This window comes from Alosa sapidissima, chromosome 16, assembly GCF_018492685.1.
Source record: "Alosa sapidissima isolate fAloSap1 chromosome 16, fAloSap1.pri, whole genome shotgun sequence".
NCBI classification, from domain to species: Eukaryota; Metazoa; Chordata; class Actinopteri; order Clupeiformes; family Clupeidae; genus Alosa; species Alosa sapidissima.
The window spans coordinates 16206909-16228280 of record NC_055972.1 but is presented as its reverse complement, the minus strand read 5'-3'; the positions used below and the strand labels follow the sequence as shown (position 1 = coordinate 16228280).

At 44.6% G+C, this 21372-nt stretch overlaps 3 protein-coding genes and 1 long non-coding RNA gene across 4 annotated transcripts in view; 3 read left to right on the top strand and 1 right to left on the bottom strand.

Annotated features, from left to right (window-relative positions):
• Positions 1 to 15911, top strand: part of camk2g2 (calcium/calmodulin-dependent protein kinase (CaM kinase) II gamma 2) — a 79120-nt gene extending 63209 nt beyond the window's left edge. The window contains exon 22 of the transcript XR_006023204.1: positions 15894 to 15911. The gene's annotated coding sequence lies outside the window, so the exon portion shown is untranslated. The remainder of the gene's footprint in view (positions 1 to 15893) is intronic.
• synpo2la (synaptopodin 2-like a) lies at positions 1451 to 12931 on the top strand. Its single transcript, XM_042064896.1, has 4 exons — positions 1451 to 1838; positions 4179 to 4330; positions 4626 to 5314; positions 7561 to 12931. The coding sequence occupies exons 1-4, from the start codon at positions 1737 to 1739 to the stop codon at positions 10425 to 10427; spliced, it is 3810 nt and encodes a 1269-aa protein (XP_041920830.1). The 5' UTR covers positions 1451 to 1736; the 3' UTR covers positions 10428 to 12931.
• Positions 15134 to 21325, top strand: myoz1a (myozenin 1a). The gene is made up of 6 exons (XM_042064936.1): positions 15134 to 15366; positions 16698 to 16794; positions 19221 to 19408; positions 19582 to 19849; positions 20090 to 20258; positions 20365 to 21325. Exons 2-6 carry the CDS (start codon positions 16707 to 16709, stop codon positions 20597 to 20599), a joined length of 948 nt encoding a protein of 315 aa, XP_041920870.1. The 5' UTR covers positions 15134 to 15366; positions 16698 to 16706; the 3' UTR covers positions 20600 to 21325.
• On the bottom strand, positions 17005 to 18744 carry LOC121684837. Its single transcript, XR_006023208.1, has 3 exons — positions 18656 to 18744; positions 18277 to 18333; positions 17005 to 17286 (listed from the first exon to the last, which is right to left on the bottom strand). It is a non-coding gene; the product is annotated as an uncharacterized LOC121684837 (long non-coding RNA).
• Positions 21326 to 21372: the final 47 nt, after the last annotated feature.

Sequence of the window (21372 nt, the reverse complement as noted above, 5' to 3'; positions counted from 1 at the left end):
CTAATTTCCTTTGAGTCTGGCCTTTCTGATGACTGGGCTGCTGCATTGGGGAACTAGGTGTCCTGTTGTCTGGTGGCTGACCAGGCAGCCCCTAAGCCCCCATGAGCACAACTTCACTGTAATTGGCTCATTCACTCCCTCACTCTCCACCTCAAGCTGGTGTGTGGTGAGCGTTCTGGCGCATAATGGCTGCCGTGCATCACCCAGGTGGGTGCTACACATTGGTGGTGGTTACTAGTGATGACCCCTAATTATTATTATTCACTGTAGAGGGGTCTTTTCCAGTGTTGGGAACATCCTCGTATTTAATACATAATGCACTACATGTGGAATAACCATGACGTACTGTAGATATTCATTAAATAGTGCACAATGTGGCGAATGAGTGGATGCCTATTGTGTTGCTGAGTGAGTACTGAAAAGTGAACTCTTAGGTTCTGAAATGTCACACATCAATCATATGCTCACTGACATCAGCGCAAATGATAATTTCTAGTTGTAACTGACTACATGGAACGCCCATGAGTTACAGTGCAGTCATAGGAATTAGGTTAATATGTGAACTTTCTCAGAGGGGACTTCCCTCACCATAGGGAAAACTCTTCATGTTTTGTTTGTGTGAACCTGGTTGGAGCGGCCAAGTTGGATTCTGATGTGTAACCTGATTAGGAGCATCTTGTCAATATATGAGGAATTTTCTTGTGACCTCCACCTGGGAAAATATGTTCTCTGTTAATAGTTTGTTTATTTCACTAAGAAGGGCTGGAGCTTCAGAATTCCTCAAATTAAAATAACTTTAGGGATATACCTTGTAGGGCATACAGTATCTTTCAAATTGTCAAGTCAGTGGGTGCTAATACTATCCACTACATGACTAGTTTGACTAAAAAAGATTTTGATAACCTCCATCACAATCTCTCTCTGCATTATGAAATAAAAATTAAAACGATACCGTGTTTTAATGAAATGTGTGAAATCTTCTTTGAGTCTCAGGTGTCAGGGGAATGTGATATTTACCTGAAGCTCCCATTGCAAGTAGTTTCTCTGATGTCACACCATTCTCATTATATCAGAGTAAGTGCAGGGTTCTGGGGGCACAGGCCTATTTTTGGAAGGGTATCTTAGCAGTGTCCTCTGAGTGACAGCACAAGTGTGCTGTTGGACCCTCCCTTCATCCAGCACAAGATTCCACTGGACTCTCACCCTTTTGCCTGCTCTCTCTCTCTCTCTCTCTCTCTCTCTATTTTAACTCCCTAAGTCACTGTATCCCTATCAGCAGCACACTGGTCAGGGTGTTGGGTGTGTGTGTTTATGTGTGTGTGTGCGTGTGTGTGTGTGAGAGAGTATGTGCATACCTGCGCATGTCTGTTGTGTATATCCATGTGTGTGTGTGTGTAAGAGAGAGAGTATGTGCGTGCCTGCGCATGTCTGTTGTGTATATCCATGTGTGTGTGTGTGTGTGTGTATGTGTGTGTGTGCGAGCGAGGGAGGGAGGAAAGGATAGCGAGAGAGAGTTTGTCCAGGTGCTGGAGTGGGCAAACGGAAATCAGCCACAGGACTCTGTAGCAGCTCTTTGAGAGAGAGAGACAGAGAGAGCCGGTCCCTAGCTCTGAGACAGGGTCCCCCCGCGAAAAACATGGAGACAAGATGCTGAGGGCCCACTAAAAGCCCCCTGACTGATACACTGGCAAAACGGACACACAGTCACACTGCGGGACAAGGCCGGCGTGAACGCCATGGTGGCTGAGGAGGTCATTATCACCCTGTCCGGCGGAGCGCCGTGGGGCTTTCGGCTACAGGGAGGTGTGGAATGCCAGAAGCCCCTTCAAGTGGCCAAGGTACAGGCTTCTCGGGGGAGAAGTCCATCCGTTTCATTTCTGAGCATTGATGAAACATTTTGAATATAGATGTAGGACATTAAGCTCAAGAAGCACTGAAATACTAGCCTGGAAAACCCAGGGTACTGAAATACCATTGTACTGTGTACAAGTGCTTTAAAGTAATGTGTGGGATGTGAGCGCATGGCCAGAGGTAGAGGCCCATCCCTTGATGTGTGTCTGGTGAGTGGAACAGGGCCTCATGTGGAGACAGTCCAGTGATTGATAGTGCAGTGAACTTTAAGCATATAGCTTGTGTATCTATGGCAGAGCTGGTTAATCTACATACTTTACGTTTCTGGCTCCTTGTTTTCGTTCTGCGGGAAGAGTAGCATATAGTTGTGAATTTTGGGAGAACAGCATTGCCAAGGAATTAACTCACAAATGCAAATCAGTCCGTTTCTATTACTCACTTACTTTCTATTATGCACAGAGCACCAGGTATGCAAGCTGGATGATGACCTAGCCAATATATTATATGTTAATGCTGCAAAAAGATCATATACACTATGACATCTTTTATGCTTATTAAAGTCCTGTTTTTGCTTACATTCTCTGCTTACAAAACTGGCATTTCCTCGGCAGTATATATACAGACTACTGAATTGGAATTAAGACGTAAAATGTAATAATGGATGCCCACAATACACATTCCAGCTAGCTGCCAAAATATTTTGTGATGGATCTTGGTGTCTTCCTTTAGTGTGTATTTGAGTCTCCCTGCAGACAGGATATAAATGCCCATACAGTGTGTGTTTCTGTGAATGCCCAAACTCTGTCTGAATTTACAAGTGTTGAGCTTGCGGAAAGTTATTTTTTTCATGGGGGCTATTCTGGTAGATGGTGCAGCTATAGCTGAAGCTCCAGATGGGGTTGCCTTAAGGTCAGGAGGGGGCTGGTTTCAGGCTGGAGGAAACATTTCCTGATTTTATTTTGGTTTTAGCGAATATAAAGACAACAGCAGCAGACATTTATCAGTTCTGATAAATGTTGGAACTAACATGACAATCATTTCATAGCCACTTGATGGGAACTAAAATGACACAAAACTGGATCAACTGCCTTTATTTATTATCTGAGTATATTAATGAGGTAGTAGTCAGACCTCTAATATACTTGACATACTCACATGACAACCACAATCATTTCATAGCCAATTGATAGGAACTAACATGACACAAAACTGGATCAACTGCCTTTATTTATTATCTGAGTATACCAATGAGGTAGTAGTCAGACCTCTAATACACTTGACATACTCACATGACAACCACCTGTGTTGTGTCATAGATCAGCTGTCTTGTAAGTAAATAGGTCACAGTAATCTCCACTGGTCCTTGGAGGTGGACAGCATGTGGCTCACACACTCCCAGCTTCCCTCCCTCCAGTCCCTGATCCACACCATCTGACCACTGGTTCCTCAAGGCGGTAGTGGCGGGCCTTGTTTGTTTGGAAGTGTCTCTCTCTCTCTCTCACACACACACACAGGTGTTGGTCTGACGGTGGCAAAGTGTGGGGTGCTTTTGCCTTTGAGCGAGGGGCCCGCTGATAATGTGATGACAGCGATCATGAGATGAGGCACAAGTACCACATACAGACTCAGTGGTGGTAAGCACCTGTGTCTTGAGGCTGTAACAAGCCCCCAAGGAGAGTCACTCACTCACAGTTGACATCCTCCCCACAATTAGTTACACAAAGTCAGGAGCCCATTGGCTGGATTAGCGGCGGAGGGTCTTTGATTTAATAACATCACAAATGCCACTGCTGGGTATTTTGGGGGTGAGGGTGATTGATTGGTCCCATGTTTGACCTCCAGCGCGTCTATGTCCATACCCTTCACCAGGGCAACCATCTTGACATTTGTTTATAAAACAAGCGAGTGGACTGTGGCGTAGCTGGAGGGGATGGCACCAGACCAGATGAAATGCTCATGGCACTGTCTTGGCTTGGCTGACATTTCACCACCAGAGTGGGAGGACAGAGACACACTTATGTTGGCATTTCGACAGTGCCCAAGTCTAGTCTCACTGTACAACCCGACATACAAATACGGCCTTCAACCAAATGCAGTAACTGAAAAACAGCTGTTTCAAGAATGACAGGCCTCCCGTTGTATGACTCTTTATAAACTCTCAAAATATTCCTTTACTGTACATCGCACACTTATTTTTAGGTTCATATAAATCTATTCTCACTCACATCTGATGACCATAGGAATGCACAGGGTCTTGGCACCTAGCCTGTGCTTCCTGCTGTGTAAATGTGTGTTGCTGCTGTTGGAATCTTCCTCTGCTGGTGCAGGTACGGAAGCGGAGTAAGGCATGCCGAGCGGGTCTCCGAGAGGGGGACGAACTGGTCTCCATCAACGAGAGCCCATGTGGATGCCTCTCCCATGCCCAGGCAATGACCCTTATCGACAGCTCTCCCGGCACCTTACACATAAGAGTCAAGAGGTCAGACATCTGTCCTAAAAATGGATTTCTATTTATAGCTTCAAAATGGAATCATTGTTATTATTATAGTTGTTGTTTTTGCTGCTATTGTTGTTGTAAGCAAAACTAATATTTAAAAACAACAATGATAATGATGATTTTTATCCAGAATTGCTTATAATAGCAATCCTTCTCTTTTTTAAGGATCATGACATTAGTTAATGTTGATGGTTGAACTGTGATTGCATGTGAGATCCTCAGTGTCATGGTGGCACAGTAACTTACAGTCCAACTCACCCCTCCCCTCCCCTTGCAGGGCTCCAGCTGGTTTCCAGTCGGTGGTCCTCCTGCCCCGCGCCCCATCGCCCCGAATCGATAAAGAGTACCGCGCCGCGCTGAGAGACATGTCCCCCTCCGGCTCCAGCAGACACCAGCAGACGGCCGTGCGGCAGGTCCACAGAGGCTCCTTCCTGTCCCCTACTGGCACTGGCACGAGCCGCAGCGGCCTCACCTCCCCCCCAGGCAGTGAGGCGTACTACGGCGAGACGGACAGCGATGCCGATGTGGTGGCCCAGGAGCGACAGAGGCGCCAGAAGCGACGCAGCCCCAGCAACAGTGTCCCAGGCAAGGCTGGCCGCGCATCCCCCGAGGGCGGTGAGACTTCGGAGATGAGCGGTTACGACAGCGCGCCAGACCCGTCCTTCGGTTGCCCGGAGATGCTGCCGGGCGTGGCTCGCCGGGAGGTCATCTACCAGCCGCCTCCGTCCACCGCCTGGTCCTCGCAGACCTCCACAGAGACATCATCCATGAGCGCAGACGACCAGGGCCCCCAGGAGGACAGCGGCTTTCAGGACCTGCACAACGTGCCCCTGGTGTCCCCGGAGAGGGCCAAAGAGGCCCTGATGCTGAGCTCCCGCGGGCAGTTGGTACCCATGGTAGGGCCTTTAGACGTGCCCGTGGATGAAGAACTCACCGTGACATACATGGATAAGGCCAAGCAAGCGAGTAAGTGGGTCATATATTTATTTCTTGCCATTCCTATTTCCTGCAGTACATTTCCAGCTGATTTAGTTCTAGTCAGAATACCTAATTCCACCCCAAGTAATGGGAAGTAGCTAACTTACTTACCAAAAACTGCAGCAACATACTTAGTTATAGCGTTTACATATTTCTGGGCATACCACTATGCTGAATTGATGCATAATATTAGGTGAAATTCGAACTCATCTGTAGAACACAGGGGAAAAAGAAGTTAACCTCCACAGCATGATAGGACTACTCTTGGCTTTCAAATGCCACTCTTGTTTATTTGTATTATGTCAATTGTAAGCTATATTTGTCCTACTGAAACAGTGGAAAAGAACAATAGACACAAGCCTGGCCAACAAGGCCGCTGCGCTTGAATGTTTGGAGTGACGAAAAAACTAATCAAAAAACACTTGAGACGTAGGCCAATTCTGTGGAGGGTTATTTCCTGTGTGCAAAGCACTTTATCTAAGTAGCATTGTAGATAAATATCACTTACTAATTAGTTTTTGTCACTCTAATCAATTGAAACTCTGAATAGATATCCTCTCAGATAACTAACCAACACAGGTCTTGAGTGACAATATGCCAGCCAACATGAAATGCAGAGGGGCAGCAGAAGCAGTCACCCTTGGTCTGTCCACATCGGACTGGTACTATATTTGTCCTCTGGTTCAGTGGTCTGATAACCTGAGCACTGCTTCTCCTAGCTGGCACAGGGACCTACAGCTGCTATCTGGTATCAAGTAGCAGACTCACTCTTCCCCTCCTCCCTCCTTCCCTCTCTCTCTCTCTCTCCTTCCCTCTCTCTCTCTCTCTCTCTCTTGCCTTCCTTCCCTTCCTCTCTGCCCTCCCTTTCTACTTCTGTCTCCGTGTCCTTCTACATGTGTTCTTTAAATCACTCACTCCTCTACTATCCCACATTAGCCTACTATACATTAAATTGTACACCTCTTGTACTACTCTTCAGCATTTCTAGTCAGTTCCAACTCTTTATCTACAGTACTTGTCAATCCCAGGAATCACTGGGTTTACATATTTTGGCTGACACATTGCAGGACACTTTTGCATGCCTCTAGCCCACATGTACAACAACAGCAGACTTGCAAATCCATACACCTATAAACACACAAACTGACGCATGTGAATTTTACTATTAATAGTTGGCCAGTTGAACTTTGCTAGACATAATAAACAGCTGATATATGACACAGTAATGATCACAGTTAAACAGCTGAAGAATGTGTGCCTGTCAGTAAATGATCCTGAGATGTTGAGCTGCATGGTTGGTTTGAGTTGTATTATCATGTTGATAGTTATTGTTATGGATATTCAGGTCTTTACAAGGCATATTTTGCTAATTTAGGTCTGTCAACTGTCTATTCGGCTATCAACATTGCTGTCCTTATCTTTAATATCACAATATCTGTGATTGATGAGAACAAATGTAGTTCAGAAGCTCGGAATTCTTCCTTGGTTGAGAGAACACTCACAAAAGACTTACAACTTGTGCACCTGATCTCTCCTCTAAACTGGAGCACAGGAGGCCTGTGGCTATTTGAGAGTCCTGTTTCCAGAGGACCAGCAAATATAAGGCCATAAATCTGCAGATCTGCCTCTTAACACATACGTCATGGTCAAACATCTTCTCTAAGCATTTCACTCTGTTTATTTATTTATTTTTATTTTCAACAAGCTGCGAAGTCTAGTTTGATTTTATAATACAGAGAATGTGTCAGTGTCACATAAGTGAATTTGTGCTTGCTTTGGTGTGGGTCACTTTACTGTTTACTGTTAATTTGATAAGCCACAGGCATGCAAAAAGTTTTCTTCCCCGGATATGGAATCGTGTCACTTCAAAAAGATGAACGCTGCTAAATGGATTCCTCTGAGGCATCCATGGAGATGGATGCTTGTTAAATATACTCCCAAAGCTGATTTTAGACCCCGATGTCAGCAAAGGTCTCGCTAAGATCTACCCATTAATCAGTCACTTAACTGCAATGTGATCATGACCATCTGGGTACGAGCAACTATCATGGTGCGTGATGTTAAAGCAATACTATGGTGGTATGAGACATGTTGAATCAATGTTAATATTTTAGGGAAACTGTGTCTACAGAGATATAACATGTGCTGTTACACCTGCACAGAACCACTAAACGTTTCAACCAACTTCAACCAACTCAGCCTTGAATTTTCTGTTTCTTTGTTCCCTTTGGTAGAACTGAACCGTGGTGATACAGGCCAAGACAAGCAAGTGAAAGAGGCGCGTACTAAATGCCGCACCATCGCCTCACTGCTCACAGATGCCCCGAACCCCCACTCAAGAGGTGTGCTGATGTTCAAGAAGCGTCGGCAGCGCTCCAAGAAGTACACCCTCACCAACTTTGGCAGCGTGGACGAGGAATTGCGGCAGGACTCTCAGGAGGAGGAAGACGGCATGTTCCCGGGTAGCGAGTCCGAGTTTGATGAAGACGGCTTCTCTGCCGCACCGGATCCGACTTGGGACAGCGACTATATGGACATGCTGGAGAGACGCTCGGCCAGTGCAGTGGGCCATACTGAGGAGGCTCCCAGCCCAGGGCTCACCGGCACCTCCGGCAAAGGGGCTCAGCTGTTTGAGCAACAGCGGAAGAGGGCAGATGAGCATGCCAAGAGAGCAGCCATTGCACAGGCCCAGACACAGGCGCAAGTGCAAGCGCAAGTGCAAGCTCATGCTCATGCTTCAGCACAGCTACAAGGACAGATGCAGATGCAGAGCCAGATGCAACCAGAGGTGCAGGCAGACACTGTACCTGTGCACATCCAGGCATTCACACAGCCAGTTACCCAGCCACTCACACAGCCCGCTCCCCAACCACAACCTCAGCTAATGCAAGTACAGCCTTCCCCCCAGCCCCCACCAGTTGCTCCTAAACCTCAACAGCATCTAAGAGAGGCCATGCCACCCACACAGAACCCCCCTACCATACCTCCTGCTCCAGTTGTAGCTGCTCAGCCTCTTTCAGTGGTGACCAATGGAGATGCCATCATACCCCAGGGCAATGTCATGTCACTAGCCCCACTGGCAACAGGCCCAGCAGTGTCCACTCTCACAGCCCCATCTCCGACTCCACTTCCAGAGCTTCCCTCAAGCTCAGTTCTGAACCGGACAGCTCGGCCATTCGCTCCAGGTTTCATCAGCAACCGTGCTGCGACTGCACCAGTTGTCTTCCGCCCCTCTGTGGCTAAAAAGTCCCCCCGGCCTGTCTCTGTGGCTGTTGTGCAACATCCCTTCCCTGCAGCTGATGAAAGGGCCATAACTGCTGTCTCTTTCCCTGCCTCTTTGTCTGCTCCTTCTCTTGCCCCTGCTCCTGCCCCTAAACCTGCCCCGCCTCCTCCAGTGATGGTTCCCAGTACTGCTCCAATGGCCATTACTATGGTTCCACTTTCTGCTCCAGTTGTTCAGGCTGACTCCAGTATCCCACTAGGACCCATGAGTCCTCCAGTCTCTTTAGTTCCTGCTGTACCTATCCCAGCCCCAATACTCATCTCTGCTCCTGCCCCAATACCCATCTCTGCTCCAGCCCCTATACCCATCTCTGCTCTTGCCCCCATGCCAGTTTCTGCAACCATCCCTGCTTCTCCTCAGCTTGCCAGGATATCCTCCTCTGTAGAGAACATTCAGGCAGCCTCCATGGCCATCCCTCCTCCAGTGCCGCCAATAGAACCACCTGCTCCTGTAGCACCAGTTGCACCTGTGGCACCAGCTACTATGGCAATGCCTGTACCACCTTCACCCCCAGCCTCTGCTCCAGCACCTGCACCAGCTGCTGTCTGTAGCTTTGACCTCCCAGCATCACCGCCAGTTATGCCCCAGTCCAGACTGAGAGGCACCACAGCAGGGGGACGCACTGGTATCTTGGAGGATGCCCGTCGGCGGAGCTCAGGCAGGCGCATGTTCCAGAAGCCCGAGGACAAGAAGAACTCACCCAACCCCACACTGCTGTCCATGGTGCAGAACCTGGATGAGAGACCAAGACACAGGTATTCAGATCCTGTCTCATATGATTACAACGAAGAGGACACGGAGGAAGCTGGGGGTAAAGTTCCTCCACCGGTGGCCCCAAAACCACGCATCATACCTGAAGTCTCCCAGATCCCCCAAGCAGAAGGGAAGGGGGCTGAGCTGTTTGCCCGCAGGCAGAGTCGGATGGACCAGTATGTGGTGGACTCGCCAGTCTCACCAACCTACCCACCCCAGCCGGCCCCCCAGCCATACACAACAAATATACGAGACTCATCACCTACTCAGTCTCTTCCTTCACAGTGGAAATATTCCCCCAATGTCCGCGCTCCTCCACCTATTGGCTACAACCCCTTGCTTGGTCCCAGTTTTCCCATGGGACCTCAGCATGATAATGCTAGATCATCAGATGCCATGAGGGGAGGCCGGGGTGGTTATGGCACTCAAAGAGAAGGAATCAAAGCCCTGGACTTCCTGAGGAGGCAGCCATACCAGCTCAACTCTGCCATGTTTGGTGGAAACTACATGCAGGGCCCCAACCAATCCCAGATGCAGCAGAGAGAGGGTTATACTCTGAATGCACCTCGCCAGATCCCTGTCAAGGCTGCACGTGTCTACGAGATCAAACGGTTCTCCACACCCACACCAATGTCTGCCCCGACAATGGCCCCAAAAGTTATTGCCCCACGCTCCGCCACCACACTTGGAGACCGTATATCACGCTCTGACATGATATCTCCACCACCGGCACCCCAACCCCGTCCTTATGCCCCAGTTTCTGCCCCTGAACCTGCCCATGTTCCATTCCCTCCAGCCGCTAACACCGGGGGTCTTCCTGAGCTACCCAAAATCTCTGCTAACCCCGTTCCCAATGCCCACCCTCTCCCTTTCGTCCCGACTGCCTCCACGTCAGGTATGTCCTACGGTGGCCTGCAAGCTGCCAAGCAGTTCAAGAGTGCACCTGAGCTTTATACCCTGCCTCCCCTAAGGCCCGCACCTGTCCAGGTGCCCAAGCCACGCTTTGTCGCCACACGAGTGGGCATCCAGCCCCGCGTGTGGAGGCCTGGTGCCCTGCCACATTGATTGGGTGACCTCATCAGCCTCCCTTGAAGTCAGAAGTCACCAGTACAATGAGGTCCCACTATGCATTTTCATACAACCAACTTGGCTGCCAAAACTGCTAACAATGCTCCAAGATTGTGAAAACATGCAAAAGGTATACATCATAGAATTCAAAGTTAGTTTGTGATCAAATGTATAGCTCATTAAAAAACTGTACCCATTCATGTTCAGTGTTTAGAATGCTCAACAATTATCTGAATCATCTGATGGTTTACAAAAATCAAATAAAAGAAAATGTGATTCAAATGCTCAAACCTAATACATATTTTGTATCTATTGTCAGCTGGCCACTTGGCTGGTTTGTCATTGCTATTTTCATTAGCCAGTATAATCACCTCACAAATTCTAAGCTTTTTTCGGATTTGAGTGGTGTGCCCAATTATCGGTGCCACTGATAAGTGACTTTAACCACAGAGAATTTGTGGCTTGTAACTAACATAAGTCTGTCAGCCACGCAGATGCTTTCCCAAATTATCTATGAGAGAGAATTTTATCATGACATATTTCTGAAACTTAAACCACAGCATCACATAGGGGACATTCATGAAATCCAACACATATGATCATCGTTATAAAATGGGGTCAATGATTTGAGCTGGGAGTTCATGTAACAGAGTTGAGTACTACCATTGACTGCATGAAGGCTTTGAGCTGGCTGGGAAATTGAATGTACAGGTTCACTCAAACAATTTGTGTCAGATGCAGATGCTTTTGTTTTCTAGAAACGAATGTGATGTGCTTAGAACTGAGTATCTCAGAAAATGCTTTAGCCACTCCTGGATTAGGCATATCTTCTGGTGAAAAAAATTAAATAGACTCCAGGAATTGGTTGGATCCCTGAGGTCTGAAAACTTGCCAGAAGTGCTGCTATGCTGAATTGAGTCAGTCTTTTACATCAACTTAATTTTCCAGTTAACTAAGTTAGCCTGATAATTGTATGTGCTACATTTGTTGGAACCTCAAAACAGAACACAGGCTTGAGCAAAATGTGCCATATCTGTTTTTACGCCGTGCACTCTAACTCTGCTTTGTTAAAAAAATATACTCCACAGCAAAATATGCTGAGCTTGAAGACATAAAAAAGTACTTCGATGTCTTCGACCTGCTGAATGAGCTCTGAGTAAAGAACTAGTTGAACTAAGATTCAGGTAGGGATTTTAGCAGTTACAATATTCAACCCTCTTTCACAGTGAAGAAGAGCATAGTTGTACTGTGAAGTTAATGCTGACTGCAGTGAGAAGACATGAGGTTTGCATTTGTGTTCCATGCTTTGGCCCAGACAGGTCAATCAGAAATAATATCTCTTTTGGCAAGGCCTGAACGGAACAGGTGTTCTGCTGTCATGGCCTATTTGTGGAGCCACATAAGCAGTAAACTAGCCTGGAACACCACTGTCTTGGTGTTCGGTGTTCAATCTCATTACTCAAAATGCATAAAACTGAGTGCTAAGATAATGTTAAATGTTTTGAGAGGGGAAAAAAAAGAGAAAAAAAACTTTGATTGCTGCTTTAACCTATTTTCTGTAAGGTCAAACTGATTTGTGATGGAAACGTATGAGGCAAGTTTAAGACAGCAACAGAAACTGGACACAAAAGGTTCCTGGTTGGTGATGCAGGTTGAGATGTACTTGCTACATAATGCTAGTTTAGATCATCACCACACATGGAAAAAGGAAGGAATTTTATAAGAAGGGTCTATCAGAATTGATAAGGTTCCTAACTGCCAGATACCCTTTTTTTGCTACTAGCCTTGTTTTTCTTTTCAAGACAATGCAGCAGAAGGGTCAAGTGTCATTTGAACCGACTTATTGACTGTATATTGAAGTGTGAATTCCCTCAGCCTTCAGTGATGTGAGGAAAGTGATAACGAACGACTGGGATCTAAGACCTTGTTTGAGAATGTAGAGGGAGCAATTGAGAGAGACAGAGATGCAAAGAAATTCCACTATGTGTCTTTTTTCAGTATGAAACACTGACAAACCATTGAAGAGAAAGTAGGAGTAAGACCTGGCAAGATTGAAACGGTACAATAAATGTAGACCGTTATAAGTGAACATGGACATTACCGTGAGAACAAACTCTTTGGAGATTCCTGTAAAGAGAGCCAGACTACAGTAAGTGTAACAGGTAATATTTCTTTTACCAGAGCCTTGATAGGGTCCATTATCACTCTCCATGGCAATGATGTTTTTTGTTATTTCTGGCTGTTTTATTTGATTGAAAATGAAAGCTTGCATAAAGTAGTTTGTGTACATTGTGTACTGCTGTCTTGATCAATCATTCTGTTGAACTTGTACTTTAGAAGGCTTTCTGCATTAAAGAAGCTTAGAGTGTAATGTTAATAGTGAGGTTAATCATAGAGTGAGTGTGAGCATGTCTAGTGTTTATGATGTGGCCATATTCAAGGGCAGAATGTACTTTTAGTAAGACGTTTTTAACTGAATAAAAATAGACTTTGAAATTTTATCCAATCGTTTGTCTTGTGACTCCATTCTGCCCCCTATTGGCTCCACAGGTGAACAGATTGGCAACAGAGTGAAGCATTCCATTCCTCTTCAAAAACTTCAAACACAGACTACTTGCACTTTGGGAGGACTTTATACATTTCAGTTAATCCGTTTAAGAATGTCCACCTCTAACCAAGTGGTGTACATGTGACATAAATACAAAGTGAAAGAGGTATTGAGAAGAAGGGAAATGGAATGGCACCAACACCTCTGTTTGCTGCTAAAAATGCCATTGCATGCATAATAAATTAAAGGAATGCTAAATGATGCATGGGAATGCAAAAATGTATCAATGGTCCCTAAAACGACATTATTTTCTGAAAAGATATGAAAACCCATTATGGGTAAATATGTGTTCTGTAAATGAATATTATTAAATCCCAAAGCTGACATTCTAATTTGCATTTCAGTGACCTGTGGGAGTGCACAGTTATTGTGAGGAAGCAACAAAGTTGCCAGAATGTCAGAAAATACATAGGCTTGGTATTTAAGGCAATATGCTAAAGCCTCCCATGAACTAAGTGTAATTTTCATTTTCATCATATAGGCCTATCGCCATCCCTATCAAAGCTGGTTATTAAAAATGAATCAAATAATGTAACAAAATTACAGAAAAGGTAAGTATATTCACATCCAGATAAACTCTTCAAATACAGGGTTGGCTAATCGTGTGAAAAGATGCCACTTTGGCTACATACCAAAAGATGCTCAATCAGGCGGCCACATAGGCTAGCCTACAGCCTATTTACCTCCGAAACTGCACTCACGTAGCCTACACATGCCATTTTCTTTTAGATAGGCCTAATAGGCTATTTCTTACTGAATATCAAGGCACTGGTCAAAATCCTGAAATAGTGGGCCTAATTAATGTTGTTTTCTGTGATGAATTCGATCAATCCTTGTCGTCTGGACATGTTCTGAATGTTCGGTTTGCAGAAAGCTTACCAACACCACATGGTGGCGATATTGCTCAAATAATCTGGAGAAAGCCAGAGCAGACCATTATGCTACCCAGCCAACGATTTAATGTGTCACAGTATATGTATGTATTTTTACGTATAGCCTATTTAGGCCTACATGTAAAATCTTTGACGCAACTTCACCAAGCACTCCGATTTCAATAGACCAGTGTCCAAGTTTTTCTTCATGGCCTATGGGCCGTCTCTTGAAGCATTCATTGCAAGAGATGGCTATTAGGGTAATTTAATACGGACACTTTTTTTCTCAGAAATGTCGAAGAACTATTTAAAATCGCTGTGATTCTGCATTTCAAACGACTTTTTTTTCAGAAATGTTTAGGCCTACTTGAAATTCAGAAATTCTGACTTTAAATGGCCATTCAGTGTGAGAGGGGGAAATAACAATGGCCCCTTGAGTGGCCTCCACTATGTGATAAGAGACAGAGTCAGAGATCAGAACAAAGCATAGACCTGCCTATTGAGTCTCTACTGCCAACCGGGATGCATGATATGATGGAATGCAATGAAAATGACATGCATTACCAAGTCAAATGGCAAGGCAAGGAAGAACACAGAATTTATTAGCCTCAGTTTTGTTTATGTTGCTGATTTACAACTGCCTTGTAAACCTAATTGTGATGTTGTGTGATTCTTGTGGTTATTTTGCTAGCCTACTTCTTGAAGACAAGCCAATATATCAGCTCAGTTTTCTCTGTGGCTTGGCAATACTTCTTCTGGCAGCAGACAAAAACACTGTCAATAATAGGGAGGGTGAATATAACTATGGCGTCATTCACTTGCTTTTCAGTAATAATTTGAGAATGTAATGATGAGAGGTGTCGACAAGCACATACAATCCTCAGCTGCTGAGACATGCAAAGCATCCACCTGACAGCTCAAAGCTGACCAATCTGTAAGGACGAGGAATGCCTGTCATCCAAGTTGTGAAGAAGACCACTTCATAAATGAAAAGGTGAAAATCTGATCATCGGCAGGCCTTGACTCTGACTAGAGGGGTTGATGAAGAGGACAAGTCAGTCATCCAGTGCCCCATGCAAATACTCCTCAAGTCCACCCCTTGGCTAATTCTGCCCAATCTCCCTCGCGTCCCCCGTATGAGCTATATATAGGCCACCGAGCATCTGCAAGAAAGATATTGGTCCCTTGATATTCCCATCAGCACTTTGTGCCTTACAGAACACATTCAGCCCCCCACTCCCACCCTAACCAGGACTTCATCTCCCTCCCCCCTCAAAGATCTGCCATCCCCTAGCCACTCGCTGGATATCGCACTCCCCAAGATCTTGGTCCAGACACAGGTTAAAGTCACCCTGGGATTTATAAAGCTTTGGTTCAGAATTGATCTGAAGCTTTGCCTTTCTTCTTGGTTGTAATTTAAAAAAACTCTGCTTGAATTAAGGATTGCCCAACCTGGGTAAGTAGATTGTGACAAAGAGTTTTTACTAACAAAACTGCACGTGTTGTTTGGCGATGAATGGTAAACAGTGGGACTTGCAAAGGGTGCTCCACATGTTGAAATAAAAGCCAACACAGATACCGGATTGCTGACTGGAAAACAAGAAAACGAACAAACGTATTGTTTATCTGGCAACTTGAAAGGTCTAATTTTTCCAGTGCAGCAGCAGAATGATGGAAGTGCTGCTAATATTGCTCCATAAATTTGCCCCATGTCCAGAGAGAATGTGCTGACCCCTCCTCTCCTTTGCTCGGCTGCAGTTTTTATATGGTGTGCAAAGCTTGGGATATCCAGGCGGGGGGGAAACTTGAGCTCAGTGCTCCTCTGTTGGATGAGGTGGTGGTGGGGTCACAATTTCCCACTTCGATCCCATCCTCATTCTCATCCTCACACAACTTTGAGGGTGATTTCTTGCTAGAATTGTCCCACCATGTTTATGTGTACATACTTGTGTGTGGGTGTGTGAGCGTTCTTCTGTGGGGGAGTGTGTGTGTGTGTGTGTGGGTGTGTGTGTGTGGGTGTGTGCTTTAGTGACGCCATATTTGTCGCTAAAAGGTCTTGCTTCAAAATGGGTCTTTAAAAATAGCTGCAGTAGATTGTGTTACAGTCAAGTCGATGCAATGCAGTGTACGCCAATAACAGAGCCTTAAAAGAGCTCTCAGAACAGAGCTTTGCACATACAGTGCAGGGAAATGCATAAGTTAAACATCTAAGTGGATGCACCAAAGGCCCGCTGGAGGTGGCTGTTTGCAATGTAGAAGTCACAGCTTATACCATACAACTTAGTAAATCAAGCACTAGATCGAACAGATATTGCTATGCAGATATTGTATATATAGCTTTCCTTGAAAATAGACATTGCAATACATATATAAAGCGGTCCTGTGCAGAGAGAGGATGTATTTGTCACCGCCATTGACTGTTCACAGCATTCATGGACTCAAACATAGCTAAAAAACTACTTCAGACTAATGTTTATACTTGTCAGACATCTGGATGTCCTGGAATTTGCGGAATGTGAAGTCACAGAGTAGTCTGCTTAGAGGAGGGTATCTTATGCATGGATCGGCAGCTTGAATACCACGGTTTCCCTTTTCAGTATTCAATCAACCTTGCAATGCACATGTCAGCCAGAAGGGGGAAGCACTTCCCCATCATGAGGAGCACCCCCAATCTAAACTGTCACATACCAGTGGCATTTTCTTGCACCAGTGGAATGTTTTTTGAGTGCTCTAAACTAGTAGATGTAATAAAAGCTCCAATCTGTCTTTCTCTGATTCGGTCTGCAGTCTGCAGCCATGCCTCTCTCTGGAACTCCAGCACCTCCAAACAAGCGGAAAAAGTCCACCAAGATCATTACCGACCTGTCTCATGTCTCTCAGAACGGTACTGCCTCCACACAAAAGCATTCCCATAGGAGTAAACCTCACTCATTACCAAGACCATTACTGCCCATGTACGAACACAGCATAAACACAACTTTGTACGTATGCAGCTATTTACATCAACATAAGTAGTTCTAAAGGTCATTCACTGTAAGCATTCTCCCAAATTGGTTCAATGTTTACTTCACTAAATCAATTAGGGTTTGGCAGGTATAAGGTTTTTCATGTAGTGTCTTCCTAAAAACATACCACAGTGGACATGACACAAACACACTTGAATGGAGTGTTTAGCTGAGGAGGTGTTCGGAAGGTAGTGCAGGAGCGCAAGTCTTATAGGCAAGCAGAGGGGAGCAGATCTGCACGCTGGCATAAATGCAAAGAGCGAGAGAGTCACTTCCTGTGGTGGCAGAAGTCTGGGGACGTGAAGTGGAGAGGCCGAGCCAATCCCAGCAGGCATCCAGCTGGTCCGAGGGCTGGCCGCTCTGGTGACTGCCTGTTCAGGTCACACCATAGAGAACACGGACGAAAGTAGGGGGAAAAAGAGAGAGAGAGAGATTTACTATTTTTAGCCCAATTATTCTGTTCATTTGAGACTTTGTCAAGATTTCAGGCCTCTTGTCATGAAAGTTACACTTGGCTGCACTTAACATGGACTAATGAGTGCTTGCCTGTCACATAGACAAACATTTATCCTGTAGATTTCACAGTAGAAATGCCATCTGTCTTTTGTAATTATCACTGTGATTGTCAAGTGCCCCACCCCCAAGTGGTCCAGTCGAGGGATCCATACTCCAACGAAATGTAATTGCACCAGGATCTCAAGGGGAGGAAACTATTAATTAACTGATCTTTGCATCACTCTTGCAGTTTCTGTGACAGCCTGTAAGCTGTTCTGCCTTAGAAAAGCCATTTTTACTGCAGCAACAAGCTCTGTTTACAGTAACATTAAAATATTCCTTGCTGCATACATATGTATATATCAAATTGTCTAGTTGAGTTTTATATACCAGAATTATCTCCTGTGATGCTGAAAATATGCCCTTTAATTGTGATCTTTCATTAAACAAATGGTCACCCATAATAACCACAACACTGTGGTGAAGCACTAATACTGAGTGACTCATAGAATGTATTTTTAATTAAATTAAGCAAATCCATAGTAAAAAAATAAAATAAAATCCGGATTAACTCATTCATGGTGCTATACGACCTGCTTAATGTAATCAGTGTAATGCAAGAAAACATTGGTGTGTTTTATACTATGCTTGTAATCACATTAGAAACACACCAGTGAGTAATGCTCTTTCCCTTTACAGTATCTGCAGCAGGTCAAAACAGATTTACATAAGGGAAAGTGTGCCAGGGAGGTAATTTGTACTGCTACTTATTTCCTCCCTGACAGCCTTTGTAAATAAAAGATCCACTTCCTGATAGATGTGATAATAAGGAAGCATAGTATTACTCACAAAGAGTTTTTTTTTACCTCGTCAGCTGATAGGAAAATCCCTGGCGCTTTTCATAGCAGTTACTGAAGTGAGCTCTGACAGATCAAAATGGTGGAGAGGTTATCCCGAGAGAAAATGCACAACAAAAAGCTTCTCAAAACACTTTCCAAATAAAACATACTGCATGCAAAAACGTACAGGTGTACGCTGTTCATGAATATTCATAATGAATGCATTTAACTATCACTGAGGGACTAGAACAATTAAAGTCCTGCCTTTGCCATGTCAAGTGTTCAAGACTAGACATTCCCAAGGAGGATGCTATGTGAGTTCTGGAACATAGCTCATAGTGGCAGAATTGGAGAGATAACACAGATTTGAAAATAATTCTTGTCTAACCTCCTGCTGTGTGAGTACCTTAGCAGCTGGTTGTGTTCATAACAGGAATGTTATTGAGAGGAAGCCAACTCTCCGCCTGTAGTTGTTAAGCTTGAGCTGGTAGGGAGACTCCACTGTGTAAAATGAAGGATAGTTTGGCCTAAACGTGGATTGTGGACATCAACTCATTAAAGAGAATGTGCTCTAGCAGTTACAGGTACAAGTTAAAATGTTGAGGCAAAATATGTACTCAGGGAAATCACCTAAACAACATATGAAAATAGCAACACACACAGAAGCTTACATTTAAACATAAATGACATAAGGAAATCAATTTAGAAGTGTATTTTATGTTGTGAAGTCATCACATAGGGGTCAACATTTTCACCTTTTTCTTTTATTTGTATTTAAAGTGTACATTTAACCTATAGTGCTCCTCTGAATAGATAATAAAATGAAATGGTATATTCCTTTATGTCACACTGATAAGTTATACATTCTGATAAGTCATACATATCATCAAATTTCCACATTTCCAGTATTATCTTGTCCACTGAAACACCTATTTTATGACTTACAACTTCTTTATTCTTTTCCTGTGCAGAGAATGAGTCTGACCCAGAGGCATCAGAGTTTGACCTGGGGACAAAGATCCGGCAACCCAGGGACATCATGATGGAGGAGCTGTCCCTGATGAGGAACAAAGGCTCGCAGATGTTCAAGTTAAGGCAGAAGCGAGTGGAGAAGTTTATCATTGAAAACAACCCTGATGTTTTCAGCAGTGAGTCTATGGTAAGTGATTACAACACACCTCAGACTGCTGTGGACGCCCATTCATTGATGATATAATATGGGTGAACTGCTTTGCACTATGTATTCAAGAAAGTGTTAAAAACACTACTTTCTGCTATATGCAATCAATTATATATTAGCTGCATTATTTAAGAAAATGTGTGTCCTCATAGGAGAACTTTCAGAAGTTCGTACCAAGTCTTGGGGGTCAGATGATGAATATTGACGGTCAACTCGTCGGTGGACAGATGGTCGGGCAGGCAGGTGCAGGTGGTGCACCTGTGCCACCTCCCAAACCAGGAAGCCATGGTAAGGGGGCAGAAGCAGGGCATTCAATGGGAGGCATGGCAGGAGGAGCTGGAGGAGATGGACACGGAGGAGCAGGTGGTGTTGGCGGTGCCGGTGGACAAGGTGGTGGAGCACATGGAGTCGCTGGCCATGGTGGGTGCAGGTGATCCCTAACCACACTGATTCCTCATGTTTTAACAGGGCATTATTTCTTTATTCACATTTTTTAGGTATCATTCTTTTTATCCAAAAAGACACAGATATGTTTTCATTTCTATTTGTTTATGCAAACGATCAAATAGATCTTAGTGTACCTTCCTCTACCAGAAGCTCTATTTGCTAGTACAGACACAGGAACAACACATTGCTATAAACCCATGTCTGCCGGTGCAGGTGGGAAAGCAGGAGAGAAGACTGCAACGAAGCGCGAGTATGTGAAGACGTACCTATCCCCATGGGAGCAGGCCATGAAAGGGAACGAGGACCTGAAGGCAACCCTGAAAGCTAACATGCCAGGCCCTTATATTTACCAAGACCTGCCCAAATACAAGAGCTTTAACAGGTAGGATTTATCGGTCTTGGTGTCATTGATTTCTGTTGTCTAATTTATATCGTTTATTTTATCTCTTTCTCTGTCTTTACTTTTCTCACCTCGTTCCTTATTTCAGGACTGCCATTCCCTTTGGTGGCTTTGAGAAGGCATCCAAGCTCATGACCTTCCAGGTTCCAAAACCTGAGGTGGTCAAGGAACAGCCTGAACCAGATGTGGTGTACCACCAAGACATTAGCACACGACCTTCCTTTAACCGCACCCCCATTGGCTGGGTGACCAGTGGTGAGTCCAGCAGCATCCACATGGAGCTGGACACCATGCCCTTTGATGGGGAGACAGACGACCTGTAAGGGGAGGACACACAGACATACACACATCCCATCTTCAACTTTAGTGCGTGACATCATTCATTGCATTTGAATGAATTTTGTTCTATTCTGATCTTCCCTACGTGCGAGCAGGCATATGAACAGAAACAGTATCACATATACACACACTTTAAATGTTGTCCAAGGTCAGTGCCACAATCGGGTAAATAAAAAAAGTATCACTGATTTGAATGGTATATTTGCATTTTGTCAATTTGCTGAATACTTTAAAGCAGATCACTAACATTCTACAAAGTACCAGTTTCTTTGACATCTTTATTATTTTTCCAAAAAGTAATATTTGACTTTGGAAATAAGAACACAGTACAGGCTTAGCTTATGATCCTCCCAGTAGTCTATGTAATAGGTAGGTTCGTTTTGCATGACTTCCCCATAACTATTGAAATCTAGATAAGTCTGAGTGAAAGATGAATGTTTTCTTACCCTTTTCAAGTCAGCATGTTGCACTTTAGAGTTGTGGGTATTGCCACAAACTATAGGCTGCTTATGTTCCCTGCAGGTTGCAACCTGTAGCATACTTATCTATCTACTTGCTACATTCTGTGATGTTAAGGCTTTTAGCTGCTAATTGTATTGTCATCCCTGCACGTGAATGTATGCACATTAAAGGCTCTTAATGTTTCTATGGATGACAGTTGCCACTTTGTATGTCCTTGCTACCATTTAATAAACATTTTCAAAGTGTAATGGTTTTATGGATTTATAGCCTACATTACTACACCTCAGTTCACTGA